Source organism: Mugil cephalus, chromosome 1 (genome assembly GCF_022458985.1).
Source record: "Mugil cephalus isolate CIBA_MC_2020 chromosome 1, CIBA_Mcephalus_1.1, whole genome shotgun sequence".
NCBI lineage: Eukaryota > Metazoa > Chordata > Actinopteri > Mugiliformes > Mugilidae > Mugil > Mugil cephalus.
This window is the reverse complement of record NC_061770.1, coordinates 11,347,352-11,363,428: the sequence shown is the minus strand read 5'-3', so window position 1 is coordinate 11,363,428 and position 16,077 is coordinate 11,347,352. Positions and strand designations below refer to the sequence as shown.

At 42.4% G+C, this 16,077-nt stretch overlaps 1 protein-coding gene across 3 annotated transcripts in view; it reads left to right on the top strand.

The window, feature by feature from the left end:
* The window catches only part of LOC125013605 (cadherin-4-like), a 212,891-nt gene extending 208,175 nt beyond the window's left edge, over positions 1-4,716 (top strand). For all 3 annotated transcript variants that reach the window (XM_047594420.1, XM_047594411.1, XM_047594429.1), the window contains one exon: positions 424-4,716. In XM_047594420.1, the coding sequence (XP_047450376.1) occupies positions 424-630 (207 nt within the window). In that variant the 3' untranslated portion in view covers positions 631-4,716. The remainder of the gene's footprint in view (positions 1-423) is intronic.
* Positions 4,717-16,077: the final 11,361 nt, after the last annotated feature.

Sequence of the window (16,077 nt, the reverse complement as noted above, 5' to 3'; positions counted from 1 at the left end):
TTGAGAATTTCCTAATAAATGCTCTAGAACTCTAACATTGTTTTGTATTGCAGTGTGTGGTCTGTGATGTGAATGTGTTCAGCCTGTAAATGAAAAGCGTCGTCTCTCACGCAGCATTTCTTTTCTGTTTGCAAACGAAACCTTCAAACTCAGACAAATAAAATCATAATCCGTCCAATTCAACAGAATTTAACTGTTTTTATACAGCGGCATATTGTTCAGCTCTTAGATCAGGTGAGAGCCAGGTCAATGACTTGTTCGTGCCTGCACCCAGAAGGTTTTCACTTCCTAAGCTTGCATGTGCGCGCTGTGTGCCGATCGCCAGCGGCTCGTCAGCTTGTCTTGTTTACATGCATCACCCTCTCCGCTGCGGACGTGCAATGCCTGACCCGCTACCTTTCGTCCCTCCCCTGTCCTCTTCAGGGTCTGCGAGCGGCAGACAACGACCCCACAGCCCCTCCGTACGACTCCCTGCTGGTGTTCGACTACGAGGGCAGCGGCTCCACCGCCGGCTCCGTTAGCTCCCTCAACTCGTCCAGCACGGGGGACCAGGACTATGACTACCTCAACGACTGGGGCCCCCGCTTCAAGAAGCTGGCCGACATGTACGGAGGAGGGGATGATGATTAAACTCGCCCGGTCACACATGTGCGCACGCACCACACACCACACACCACACTCACATTTATATATAAATATATACCCTCGCCCCGTCAGCTGGCCTGCCATGCCCTGTCCCCGTACCACGCGGTGGGCCGTCTCACGTTAACAATGACATGTTCACACTGACCAACTGACTGACCAACCAACCAATCAAATTACCCACCACAGAGGACCAGTGCCGTGCGTCAGTTTAGGGTGCTCTTCTCGACCGTCTCCCGCTCCAAAACCCAAGACTGACATGGAAGCTCTGACTTTTGGGCTTCTCGCAGCGTGCATATTCGAACTCTAGGTTTTATGCTACATGTGGGTTATTTTGTCAATTTTGTTACTTTAGTTTGTGTGTTTTTGTTTTGTTTTTTTTGTCCTCACTCCCCTTCGATTCAAGCTGTTCCCCATCCCTGAGGGTTTTCACTTTTCCCTCGCCGTCGGCCCCCTCCTTGCCTCTCCGGAGAAGCTTTAGGTTGAGCTGCCTGCTTTGTCTGAGGCAAACAAAAGGGAAAAAAACAAAAAAAAAAAAAAAGAAGAACAAGAGCATAGATATGAAAGTCCTTCCTGCGCGGAGGGCCCCGGTTTATTCTTTCTTGAACTTGAATTACTTAGAACAGAAGCACTGTTGTTTAAAAAGTGCCTTCAGTGGTGCGTATTTTAGCAGACTCCCGCTAACTCAGGATTGGTTGCCATTCTCTGGGCTTACACGCCCCCATACGACCCCCCCTCCCCCCTCCTTGACCCTTTAATTCAGACCGCCGCCCCCTCTCTCCGTCATTCCTCCCATCCCCGCGGGGGCTGTGGTAGCTGCGGGAGGTGTCGGCGCTGGTTTTCAGGGGAGCGGTGACCGGCTGACGAGGGCGCTCCACGTAGACGCGCTGTACGCAGGCCTACGGTGCGTCTCCAAGTTACGGACAAATCATCGAGTCTTCAAGTCAGGCCTGTCTGTGCTCTTAGATCGCAGCCAACTTGAATGTGATCCCGAAAATACACAACTGTCCTAGAGAAGAAACGTGTGTGTGTGTGTGTGTGTGTGTTTCTCCCTGTTTGTTGTGGCTTCAATAGCAGCTGTGTTTGTTTTGAGCTCTCTGTGTTTGCACCTAAAAGTTGATGCTTGAGGCTTGTTGCTTAATTTGAAGACTGACGAGTTGCGTGTGTTACCTCTGTATTGTCACTGTATATGAAGTACATACGAGGGTTATTTAAGGAGACTTCGCCTTCGAGATCATTTAAGGTTTGCATGTTTATCGCTGCCCGAAAGGTAATTAAAAAGGCACCAGTTATTGTGTGGTAGAAGTGTCACAGAAACTATATAAACTGTACAAACATGAAGGAAATGAAAATACTAAATGGCTCCAAATAGCTCTGATAGTGTTACATACCGAATAGTGAGCTCGCCCATCCTGAGTCCCATTTCTGTCCTTTTTCTATTGTTGATTCTTTCCCTGTTTCTCGAACAAACTTTTCATGCACAGACTTTGGTGCTGGCCCGTGTCACAGAAACTGAGGGAATTGAGCCCCAGACGAGGACTTAGCGCCTTCGCAATCTGTCTCTCTTCAGGCGGCATTTCATTCATGTGAAATTTTCTCCTGAAAATTTTTTTTTGGCTCCAAGTTCAAGAGGTTTTGAAAAGAAGTTAGAGGAAGGGAAAGCATGTATGAAGTTCTGCACTTTATCAAAGCAGGAAAAAAAAAAAAAAGCAAAACTAAAGCTCCAGTAATAACGCTTTCTACAAGGCGGACGTTTTGAAAGGCAGTTTTGTTGTGACTTAATGAAAAAGGCAGCGCTGCTCGTAGGGCTTTTGTAATCATATTTCATACCCCCGGAAATGCACAGAGGCAACTGGGAGCGAAAATAACGTAGAGCTTTAGTCTGTATTAAATTATTTAAATATGCAAAACATTTCACAGAGGGACCAGGGAGATGCTGGTGAATAATAGAAAGGTTGAATCATTCCTTATCTTATTGGGGGGGCCCCACTGAAACGCTCCTCCGCGGTGGCTAGTTTAAGCTCGATGTGTTTTGACCAGATCTTCGTTTAATAAGGGATATGATGAAGGCTTGGAGGGAAGGCTCCATGACAACGTCCTACAGAAGACGCGCCCTTTCCCCCACTGCTGTTTCTCATCTGCTTCCTGTTCATTTAAACGGCCAGAAACCATCTCTGACTTTAATGCGGAATTGTGAGAATGTGTCCGCGGACCTGACGTGTGAGGGGATAAATGGAAAGAGCGAATGCAAAGAAATAAAGGTGATGGTTTTAAGTATAAACACGGACGGGGCCGTCGAAGTGTCATTAACAAGGTTAACAGGGTAGCAACCTCTTGATTTCGATTGGTCGGCTGGTGGTTTTAAATCGCGCCTCTCATTGTGGAGCCGGGACGCGCTGATGTTGGGGACAGCTGTCGGCTCAGACACGTGAAACAGAGTGGTTTCCACAGCTCGCTGCCGAACGAGCTCTTATCAATCCGGAGTACCAACACAAAATAAACACAGCTGTTACTTTATCCTATCTGTGATTATTTCTGACATAAATGTTGTATATACAGAAAATTTTTTATACATTCTGGTGACTCGGGATATCTGTTTCTGTGTGGTCTTTGAATTTTCTTCTTTTTTTTTTCTTTTTTTTCCACTACAGTTCTCGTTTCAAACAAATACTTGGCAAATTCTATTTCACGCAAAGCCATGTGTGTTTAACAGGATCTGTGTTATTCGAGTATGCGCTCGCAGCCATACGCGCGACACGACTTCAAGGTACCACTTCGACCTGTACAGTCCACACTAGCGCGCACTCACTCCTCTAGGCCTTACTGTATATACGTGAGTGTTCTATATCTTACGAACCTGTTCAACTCTCTTGTGGTCTGCCTGCAGAGCTGCAGCGTTACTGATGGCCGCCCGGCGTTCGCGGAATAAAGACAAGCCTCGCGAAACGTTTACGGTTCATTGTGACACGTTCAGAACAGATTCAGGGCCACACATAACGGGGGGAAAGGGGAGGGGGGGGCCCTCATACACACTTTACACACGGTAACTGACCTTTATAACTGTGTTGTACGGACATGCATAACACAATGCCATTATGATAATGAATGTTATCAATGACTTACAATTAAATGTGGCAGCAAATCATCAGTGCAGTCGGTCAAATTTGACCCCCATTAAAATGCAATTTGTAAGGAGAAATGAAGGGAGATTGATCAGTACCTGTTACATACTTGGTCCACTTGTCTTATTGACGTTCCCAGTGAGGGGAGAAAGAACTATCACACTGCTGTAGTCCAACCCCGACATCTGTCTGGCTCATCTGCTTCTCTGGTGTTAGTCAAAGGACATTTGGTCTCACTCTGGACACTGCCCGACCATGGACACACACACATGATGGGAGGTTCCGACGGATGCCAAACGTTTGTCCTTCCAAGGCCAGAATCGCCCCGGACAGGCAGCAGTGTTTCATACAACTTCTCCCAATGCCATTCAAGTCCAAGTGTACATAATGTAGTATTTGCTCGAAGCTAAACAGACCAAGTTAGGCAAGCTGTACCTGTACAATTGGAGCTTTTTGCATGTGTCTTTTTATAATGGACAGATGAGTTCTATTACAGTAACCATACAACATTTCGAAAAGTGTCGCAGCCCGCATGACGGAGGCTGCTGTCCAGAGGGGATTCTGGTGTACCATAGTCACATAGTTTCAAATAAAGGAGAGAGAGAAAAAAATAAATAAATAAATAAAAGAAAATCCGGAAAAAAAAAATAATTGCACAGTTATCGAGTCGAAAAGACTTTTTTTTGTAAATTGTCAACAGCACAAATATTTTGTATTGTTGTTTGTACCGTTTTGTAAGAAAATTAAGGAAAAGACAAAAAAAAAAAAATAGAAAAAACAAAGGGAAGAGTCTGTTGTTTCGAGCGTGTGTTTATAGTGCCACTGCAATCTTGGTTTCCGAATACCGTACAGTACATGCGCAGCCTTGCAGATCAACCTTGTATTATAGACGCTGAGCTGGAGATTCCCTGTCAGCACCATGTGTTATAAATAAAATTTCCCCTCCTTGTAAGAACACCGGCTCTTGTCTTTTCATCATCATCATCACCCTCCGATTCCTCCAAGTGATGCCTCTCCTCGCGGTCTTGTTATTTTTAAAGTGCTAATGAAAAATTAGAACCTTTGTGAACCAACTGTTCACTGAGAAGCGTTAATGTCACTCTCGGCAACTTTGTACGAATTTTGTCTGACTTTGCATACATCTGATACGTCGTGGCAGCGTACTAATTAACCCTCTGGAGACGACAGACGCGCCGGTGCGTCCAAATCACATGACTGACTTAAGACAACGGAGCAGCAAGACGCATCACTGGGTCTCCATTACAACTTTTGCAGAAAGTTCTAACTTCACCCTAACAGTTTTTACATTGCATTAGGCCAAGTAAAACTAGACTTATTAGAAATGATTTACGCCGCACTTTTTCATCAACCAATCAGGAAAGGATTTGTCAACAGGTGCTAAGAAAGAGGGAGAAGTTGTGACACTATGTCTGTGAAGGTTCTCAGTCATTCAGGTCATGGTAATCCAAAAACGCGTTGAATAAGGTCAGCTGGACTTGTAGAATTTCTTGAAGACGTTTCGCCACTCATCCGAGTAGCTTCTTCAGTTCTGATAAACTAGTGGGAAATTGAGGTTTAAATAGGAAAAAACTCTGTGGGTAACACCCACCAGGAACTTGCTGACCAGAAACTGGGGTCACTAATTACCAAATGGTTGTGACACTATGTTCAGTCTATGGAGTGACTGCAGCCAAAGAGAAAGAAGAAAAGATTTGGGACTTTTAGATGTTATTACTTATTTTTACACCTGATAGTGCAAATGCGTGATGCATTTTCTTCTTCTTAATGGAAATATATATAATTGGTTTTGTTGTTTGCTAAATGTGTACATAACCTTTTGAAATTTACTCTTTAGATATGCATTCGAAATTCTAAAAATGGTTCGCTTAACATGTTTGTGGTTTTTACAGTTAAAAGTCGAACTTTTTCCCATTCAGATTTTATGGTTTTAATGTGGTTTTAGGTCCAATGTGTTAAGACAGTATAGGTCAAAATGAAAAAATAACTGATTAAGGTAAAACCAAAAGCAGTCAAAAACGGCCAATTATACTCTGGATTCCAGAGGGTTGAAGAACGCTGCGCTCCTCACTTGTGAAATTTTTTCTGCAAAAGAGACACGCAATAATGTAAGGAAGCAGCCCTGCAAAGTTACATTTAAAATCAGAGAACTGTAACATACCTCTGTTCTTGCTGGTTTAGTACCGCACGCTGATGATTGAGTTTCATATTCCAAATTAGTTTCAGTGCCAGCCAGGAACCAACATGAGCTAAACTGATCAACACAATTAAGGCTGTTCATTCGTCAGCTGTGCCTGACAGAGCCGTCCTCCAAGGTGCAATAATGAAATCTTTCCAAGTTACAGCAAATGCAACACAGGCACATTTCTCGGTATAAAAATAGGATGAGGCGCGCTTAATTACCATTTTCCTTCCTTTTTTGCAAATTTGGTCGACATGGAAATCCGAAGCAGATGTTCCAATGTTCCCACACAGCTGTAAAACCACAATTTTCTCCCGTTCCTCTTTTTATTTTTCCTGCTTTTATTTTGTTAGCTTTCTCTGAACCTTGTTTGTTGATGCACAAGAAAAAAAAAAAGTGTTTGAACTTGGTCAAGTCAATGTAATAAGTTTCATGAACCATTTATTGGACCTGCGTTGCTAGGAAACAGGAATAGGAAATAAATTTGGGTTCATTTAGAAAGCTTATGTCTGAAACTGTGAAATGGGCATGGAGACAAAAAGATATGAGTTTGTTTCACCAAATATGTGCATGCAGACCATTTTTTTCCAAGAACTTTGGCTAAATTATTCAATTATACAAAAAAAAAAAACTTGCAGTTTAAAAGCTGGTCTTTCGGTCGCTGGCATTACACCATGAATTATTTCACTCTGTACGGCACAACAGTGAAGCGTCTTTATTGCCATTTCTTCTTTAAATCTTAATTGGTCACTGTGAATATCTACAATACTCTGAAAACATCAGCACGACAACAGCCGTGGCAGCGGAATGAGATGGGATGACCCTTACTTGTTCACTTTTAGCGCAGCAGGTCAATGAACCAACAACAGGCTGCATCTCTTCCTCATTGATTGACCTGTCAGAGCACGTCAATGCACACACTCGGACAGAATAAGCCCTGCTGTTACCCACACGCAACAGCACAAGAAACACACAAATCTCTCTCTTCGAACAACAAGAAAACTGAGGGCAAAGTGAACCCTGCTCCCGCCCTCCCACCGGTCCAGCCGTACGGCGGACATGTGGACTTATCAGACATCCTGACAGGTGAGTCAGAAAAGATTAAATCCCCTAACAGTCACATAATTATCAGAATTGCCCCATGCTGAATTTTGACCCTGTGTTGATTTGTACGCGTGGGCGGTTCTCACTGATATTGATCTGTGGTAACGTTTTTACTCAGGTTCGCAGGTCACCAATTGTGCTGCATACGATCTAAGAGAAAACTCGGTTCGATTTGTAGACTTCAGAAAATATGCTTATTTGCATTCTTGGCAAAACTTGGATGAGAAGATTGATCCCTCTGTAATATTTACAACTTAAATACATGTATGAAGCCCACCCTGGTTCAGCATAAGTATTAAAAAAAAAAGTAAAAGTGTCTGAACTAACCCTGCTAACTGTTCTGCTATGTGTTATTGATGTGTGGGATCTTGCAGGAGGTATCCAGCACTGCTAGTGGGGAGTAAACTTTTACATATTTGGGGTCCATTGGGGTTCAGGTCAGCAGTAGCATCCCATCGTAACCCAACAGAATGACGGTGAGAATGAAGGCTGGATCCTTTTGCAGTTTTTGCTAGGGTTATGGTTAAGGCTAGGCTCTTTCTGTCTTCACTGCATGAAATCAATCCTCTCACTATGGAACTATTATTCAATGAATGCACAAATTAAATCCCAATGTTTCGTGTTTACCAAATAAACACAAAACACTTTGAAATACCAGTTTATTACTTAGATATGTTTTTGTCTTCATGAATGCAATAAATAAAACCAAGGTTGCGCTTTAATATTATACCATTTGATATTAAGAATCTTGAAAAAGTCTTGAAAAAGATATAAGCCTTCAAACTTGCATGACTCACCTCACGTATTTGAGCCTTTCTTTCTTCTCTATCTAAGATGCGCGCCGGCCTGCGGATGGTCCTTATTAATGTCATCCGAGGTAATTCTTCTGACATCTATCAGAAACAATGAGTACCTCTTTTAAGAACTCTGTCTCCATAAAACAAAGCTGAAATTTTACAAAAAGTTTGAGCTATAGGCAATTTCCCATCAAGGTCAGACGTTATGCTGATCTTATATTCAGAGGCAGCTTTAGTTTGTTTAGTGCCCTGGGCGAACTTCGATAATGCCCCCCCACACAACCCTGTACATCCTCAATGCTAACCCCACTGATCATATCAAAAGTTTCCAAAGAACTGTTTGTTACTATCGCAACCTTTGAAATTAGACATTAAAAAATTTCTCACAAATATGCACAAAATAGAAAGAACACATAGAAATACCTATACGTCTAAGTAAAATGCAGAATAATATGACTACGTTGTGAAGGTTCTCAGTCATCCAGGTCATGGTAATCCAAAAGGCGCCTTTTGGATAACTAAATTGCCAGATGATGCTCCAAAACACTTCAGAAATGCTTTTGTATTAAAAGGCGCTGTATGTATAAATACCATATTCAAGTCCATGCATGGACTTTGTACAACTAAATACACATTTCTTTTTGCACAATCAAAGTAAGGGTCAGATCTATTTTTGCTGAAAACATACAGTAGGTAGAAGTATTCTAGGACATTTTCTCAGACACGCTCAGTATGTCTCATAAGGTATTAAATATGTGTTAACTTAAAGAGGTTAGCTTATGAAAGTCTGGATCTAAACAGCAGCAGGAAAAACATTCATGGTGGCGTCATATCATAACTTAAAACATTGATCATGTTGGGTCGGAACTGTTTTGTCTCAGGTTACGTACAAAACAATGAATTGTGATTATTTCCAGTTTTATCTAACACAGCAACAGGCTAACATAGTTATACTACACATCCTATGTCATCATCATCATCATCATAGCACTCAAACTCAAACAAGGACCTTCTGTCTATGAAAGATTGGGCCTACATTATAATCAATAAATGAAGTGTGGGCTATTTGACATGGTGTCATTTTAAACACATGGTAGTCCACTGTTGAGGTCTGCTATTTTATAGATGCCCACTTTCCCCCACTCCGCTCCCGCCCGCATCTCCCACTACGTCTGTGACTGAGATCTCTGCCCAGGAAGCAGAAGACTGCCTACTCTTTAGAAAGTTGGAGTGCACCCACTTCAACCGACAATGTGAAATCATATCAAACTGCGGGAACGCAGTGTGCATAACGATTTAAAATAAATTAATTAATTAATTAAATAAAAATGTAATGAATATTCAGAATTATACATTCTTTTTCCGAGTGGCCACACCACCCTTGACAATATGCCACCCTGGGCGGCTGCCCATGTCACCCGTTTCTAAATCATCTTTAATTAGGGTAATTAATGCCTAACCATTCCAACAACGTACTTATCTTTAGCAAACACGCAGATGGTACTTTTCTAAACTCCACATTTCACAGTAGTGCTTCTAAACTTTGACTTGCCTACTAATGTACTTGGGGAAATATATCCTGAGTTAAGGAAAAAAAAAATATCTTATGCAATAAATAGTCAAATCATGCACTTTTTAAAAACAAATCCAGTAAACAATTTTGCATCATGAAGGGTCTTTACCCAGCAGTTTATAGAAAATGCCTCTGTCATCACCACTGACTGTATATAAAACCTGGGCAAACCCTCATGCTGCCCATAGGGTTTTTGTGTCAGTGTGGTCGCACCAGGCGTTGCCATCTTGCCAGCGCTCCCCCATGCAGCCCCAGGTTTAACTACTTGGTCACCGCAAGGAATGAATATGTGCAGACAAAGTGTCTGAAACCTAAACATCTTCATTAATTAATATCTATACTGCACATATTTACCTTGAGTAGAAGTAACGGTACAACATGTAAAATAATTTGTAAAAAGTACAGAATACACATTTTTTGGAAAAATGTCACATGACACGTTTTCCCAGAGTGCACGTTCATGCACTTTGCTTCAGAGCACAGATATTTATCAAAGCAACTCATTCTACATCCCTACATTCTCCTGACAATTAATTTATCTGCTGAACCGAGCAAGATGACTGATAGTGTAGACACAGTTACATGAGGGAAATAATGGACTTGCAGTCGTTTGGATTTATTACTTGAGATTTGGGGAAACTAACCATTGTCCTAGATAATATTATAATAAAAGTGCAAGATAAATAATTCTGAATTAAGCGAAAAAAAAAAAAAAAGAAGAAGAACTTACATTGAATTAATTTCTAAATGGGGGATTTTTCATAATTCTTCCATTTGAAACACATTTGTGCAACATTTTAGATTCTTCATACAATATGCTTTTAAAGCTTCCCTTCAGTTGTGGATAACATAAGAGCTGCATGGGTGTAGGCTTGAGGTTAAGTTATCTGAGCTCATTTTGACCCTGATGACACTAAAACTCAAAACTGGTGGAATTTATGCCTTTTCAGGACTTTTGAGGACAATGTGTACAGTGCCGGTGGTATGTTTGTATACAGGAAATAGTTCTTTTCACCTATAGTTCTTTATTATGGCAAGAACCATTCAAAGAAGAAAAAAGTAATCTCAGCCCATACTTTATGAGGTTCAATGTGGAAAATTTGAAGTGAAGGAAGTTCCTCCAAATGCAGTCGGAAGCACCATCAAACCCCCACGGATGATACTGGCTCTCACGAGGACAATCCAGAAAAGGAAGACCAAGAGTTCCTTCAGCTGCAGTGGCTAAATTCATTAGAGTCAGTAATCATCAGTTAACTCTACCTCAGATCACAGTCCACATCGATGCTTTCCAGAGGCATCAGAGCCAGCAGATGCAGAGGGCACATATCTTGCCTTGCTGCCATGTTGTAAAGAAACCAATAACAACAGGAGATCTTCTCCAGCCAAGGAATACAACACTCAACCAGCATGCCTAACACAGCATCCTGCTACACTTTGCTTTATGCTCAGTGGAACCACCATTTGTCTTCCATCACGCCAATGAGCCAGACGCACACTTCTGATCAGACGCAGGCGCGTTATATCAACTGCCTGAAAAGACAGAGACCATCCCTCAAACTTTGGCCCATCCACTAACATGGGAGGTAGAGCTTATGACCGATACTGCAGCCAGCCACCAGGGGGAGCTCTACATGCTTTGGCTTCACTTTTGAGGAGTAGTTCCAGCGTCCATCTTCATACTGTTTATGAGCACGACTGTAAAGCTGTCGTTCCATATGAGGATTTCATGAAGTTGGCTGAGGAAATGCCAAGAATGTACCAAGCTGACCGACTGACGGAAAATGTGACTACTCTAAAATCTAAAATGTTAAACCTTGATTTTTTTTTTTGTTTACACTTTTTTGCCAGCTTCATAAATCTAAAAGTCTAAGGTTTCCTTCAGTTACACAGGGTCTGTATATATATATATATCCCTCCCCTGAGGGAGCTTTGTAGACACAGTCACAGTGGCCATCTATCTATCCGTACCATTTCTTCATATTCTCCATCAGTGACTTTCATTTCCTCTATGATGGCCTGAGGATGTGGCGAACAGAAGAGGATGCTGGGAGAAGGGAATGGCCCAAGTCTGATTGGATATCCATCTAATGGCTGCTTTAGTGGACTGCTGGACCACCTCTGGACACAGACAGAGCACACATAGAGCGGAATCGAGAGGGCGCAGGCAGCCTGCGCTCTGAATCTTCCTCAGAGTAATGCATTTACTCAGAATGATCCAAAGTGCGCCGCTCTGTGTAATAAGAATAAACAAATAGCCGTACCGCATTGGCTTTATTGTCTTACATCAGAGTTGATTTATTCACGGCCGTGGTGGTCTATTGTATGCAGATTGCCTGATGCCCCTGCGGTGAACTCCTCATCTAATCCTTTCACAGAGTAACTGCGCTACAGGGGAGGAGTGGGATCTCACGAGAAATGAAAGCGGGTTCAAACAGTCAAGAGAACCACAAAACCACACAGAGAAGCAATCACGAAACTTTCCACCGGCCTTTCTAGGAGTCACCGCGTCGACGGAATATATTCACTCCGTACTTTTCAGTTTGGACGGCGGTGGCAGGTATAATGTTTTGATATGATGAGAGTCATTTCAAAGAGGCATAAAGACATCAAGGAGCTGGAGATTGGAAACGATAATGTGTCCTGCTGGGTCAGTGAGACCACACCCGAGAGAGGACAGCTGCAACTGACCACATTATGGCTGGCGAGGAACAGAGATAAAGGAGAGAAGCTCTGGGCCCATAGTACTTTCTCAAATCAGATTTAGATTCCATTCTTACATTCAAATCATATTACGCTCCACAGCTATTCACAGAGTAGCTATCTATCACTCGTGTACACTCACACACGCGCGCACACACACACACTGTCAACGTGATCCCACCATCTGTCAGTGCTTACCTACACAGAGCTTCCAGATATGGCCCCGGTGGAGTGACTGTATTAGCTACTGCTTTGACATCATCTCAGCTCTGCGCGGGCTTTTGTTGGAGAAAACAACTCCAAATCGCATTCTCAACACATTTGACTACCCTAACAAGCGCGGACAGCCGCGCTCTCGCACCCTCTGTTGAAATATTCACTTTTCTCCGTGTACATCTGTGGAAGAAACAAACAATCCATGTCCAGGCAATTTAGTTCCCATTAAATTGTGCACCAAAAAGCAGACTGACACGTTCGATAGGCGAGTTCTCGGTGCAGCAATAAACACTTTGCTTTCATGACTACAATCTGAAATATTAATCTAAGGATACAGTGCTGGGAATTGGGGAAAGCGCAGTAGGCAGGCGGAAAAAAAACCAGACAGAGAAAGCGTTCGTTGTGTTTTGCTGGGTGTGAAATGTCTTACATTTAAATCCCCTTAGTACTCACTTCCTCAGTTAGAAATCTTTTCTTCATTTCCTCACAAAATGGGGCCTCAGGAGTATACTGTCTACTACCGTATGGGGGCTTCACTAATTGAGTCTCTGTCTTCTTTTGGCTTGTCTTATGTTATCATTGAGCTCTTCGTACTAATTTTTTTTTTTTTTGATGGTTTGTGAGGATCACTGTAGTCCTTACAACTCCAAGTTTCCAAGTTTGGAGCTCTTGTCCAAAGGATATCTTTTCCAAATCTCTCTGCTTCACAATCTAACCCCCTCCACTTCATCCAGTTCTTTCCGACGGCCGAGCCCACAGATCACACCCACATTCCTCCTGCTGTGTTTATGCCTGCTCGCGCGGCTAAAGGTCACCGGCTGATTGTTGTACAGTGAGAGAACATAATCAAGGAGGAGGATGATTGGCGACGCCTCTGAGATGAGGCATCATTTGGCTCACGGAGCAATGTGCAGTGTTTCAAAGGCCGATGTTGGCTGCGGCACTTTTTTTCTTGTTTTCTCATTTCCTGCTAAATTTCCCCCAGCTCAAGGGAAACAGTAATGATATGAGCATTAGAGAAAATAGAAATTACAAGCGATAAGAAAATTTGTGTTAATGTTATGGAACAAGACAGTGCTTTGTGGTACTGCTGTGTTGTTGCTCTGCTTCCGGGAGAGACCGAAAAATAAAATTCACGTATTAATCTCTTTGCATCCGTGAGAGGACACCAGCAGATTAAGGTGCGAGTACTTTTTGGCTACGGCACCGTCTGCCAATTAGTAAACTTTAATGTTGCAGCAGTGATGCTGAATAGGGCGGATGATGCAGAGCAAGCGTCCGCGTCCTTTCATTTTCTGCAATTGATTGTGGGAGAAGGCCTCTTTGTGCGAGGGAGAGAGAACTGTGAGGCACTTAAAGCTCGACATAAAAGCGGTCCAGTCCATCATTCCTTATTAAGATTGTTGATCATGTTATAAAGGGAACCAGATAAAGTCTCTGAGGCAGCAACTGTGGCTGTATGTGCACTAAATAAAATGATCCATGTCCCAAAACACCAATCAGAATACAACTGCGAAGTGGTGCGCCCTGCCACGCAGCATCAAATCTCACAGAAACAATACCTTCCCTTTTTCCCTTTTCTAACTTTATTGACAACACTGATTTCATTAAATGGAGATGAACAGAGACAGAGACATGTGTTCAATGGTGCTGCCACATGGATTCCAGCTTTGGTTCTCCTGTCCTCCTGTTCTCCTGTCAAGCACTAGTTGTCCAAACCAGTGTTGTTGTCACTGATGTTTGGCCTGCACAGGAGAAGACATGCATAGAAATATATATATATATTATTTATTTATTTTCAAATGATCAAACCACCCAAACAATATGATGATTCCTTCCAATCAGGGTCACCTGTAATGACTGAGGTGATTCAACGAGGCATATTTGTTCTGAATGGGATATTATTATTATTATTATTATTATTATTATTATTATTATTATTATTATTATTATATCAGAGAATGGACATGGGCCTTCTGAGGGTGTCTTGTTTGGGGTGGGGGTCTGGTTCAGGTGGGTGGGGGATCTCCTATCATAATGTTATGGCTGATCTTTGGTATACAGAGGCTAAGCAATGATCTAGGCTAGCCTCTGCTCCTCATGCTTCACTTAATGTAGTATCTGGTTTTGCATTACATGATGATGAAAAATGGAGCATGGCGTTGGATGGCGCATGGGTATTTTTAACCATAAAACAAATTATGAGACTAAAAGAGCCAATAAGAATGATTCATATGTATTTTTTTAGCTCTTCAGCCACACACTCTACCAAATATTCACAGTAGGTTAGCAGGAGCTTGATATCTTTGTCTTGTGTTGCATGTAGTGATGCATTTAGCGTTAAGAGTAGTGAGAGTGAACCAAAGGAAACTGCCGTAAAACTAAACCAATAATTTTATAGACACCTAAAATGCTGAACACTAAGCCTAACCCTAGGTGTTAAACATAGACTTTGGTTATTTCTTAATATAATAATCTTCTCTACTGCAGCTTTTGTTTTGGTCATCTGCTTTTCTCTAAGATGACTTGTAGGCTACTGTATGCTTTAAAGATGTAACCCTTGAACCGAACCTCGACTGTAGGTGGAGTTTTAATGACTAAAAAATGTCTTTCTTCATTCTTCGTTTCACTCCCCCCTCCCACAATTTTCTCAGATAATGAATGGAAATTTCTACCCTGGAGCTGCACTCACGTTTTATCTATCACCGGGTCACCTTTTTTTTCAGTCACTTTAAGGTAATTAACCTGTACACTTCTAGTTCTACTATTACTTTCCAGCCTCTTAACTGCAACCATACGAATACCAAAACCTTATAAATGGCTATTATTGCCCAAGTCTCCAATCTTGAGTTCACTTTTCTTGATTAGTAAAAGCACAAAATCGCAGCAAGAGAACGGCTCCGTGGGGTTGAAAGAGGTGGAACCACTGGTGAGTCAGCAGTCGGCCAGGAGGTCCACGTACTCATACGATGATCGCGCTCTGTAATTCTTATGTTAAAAACTGAAACACCGTTTAGCTCCCACCGACTGTAACATTTAAGACCTTCCTCCTCTTAAAGGAGTGCGGTGACAAGGTCGAGAAGTGGGCCAGCTAGCTGCAGACCGCGGCTGTAAACTGATGGACGCCTCTCGCGTGCTCTGTACGCCCGGCGATTTGTAGAATCCATAAAAAGAGATGTTGAGGTAATTATGTTTGTCATGATATATTGAAAGCAGGAATCAGCAACCTAATCAGAATGGCTGACAGCTGTAGCATGCAGATGCTAGCAGACCTCTTGTCCGCGGTGATAAAATGAAAACGGGTCATTTTAACAGGTAACAGCTGTTGGTGGCTAATTTGTTCAATTATGTGCAGAGAATGCAGGCGGAGGTTGATTCCCTGCCCCGAGGGACCTCCTCTCTCCTCTCTCCTCTCCTCTTGCTTCCACCGTGTGCTGAGTAAAGGAAATCCATATCCTGCAGAAAACACCAGCGTGAACACAAGGGTATGTGGTGTGACAGGATCTTTCTTTTATTTAACAGAGAACAAATTCTATGCTAATCACTACTAGCATAATAAGTTTGAGTGATCACTGGGCTCTTTGTCCTTACGACAGCTGCTTGGAATAGTAATTTTGTGTAATATATTCTTTATAAATAACCCATTGCCACCGTATCAGACCTGTTATAAAGCAGCATCATATATGTCCAACGCCGACATGTGTGAGAAACCGCTGGATAATG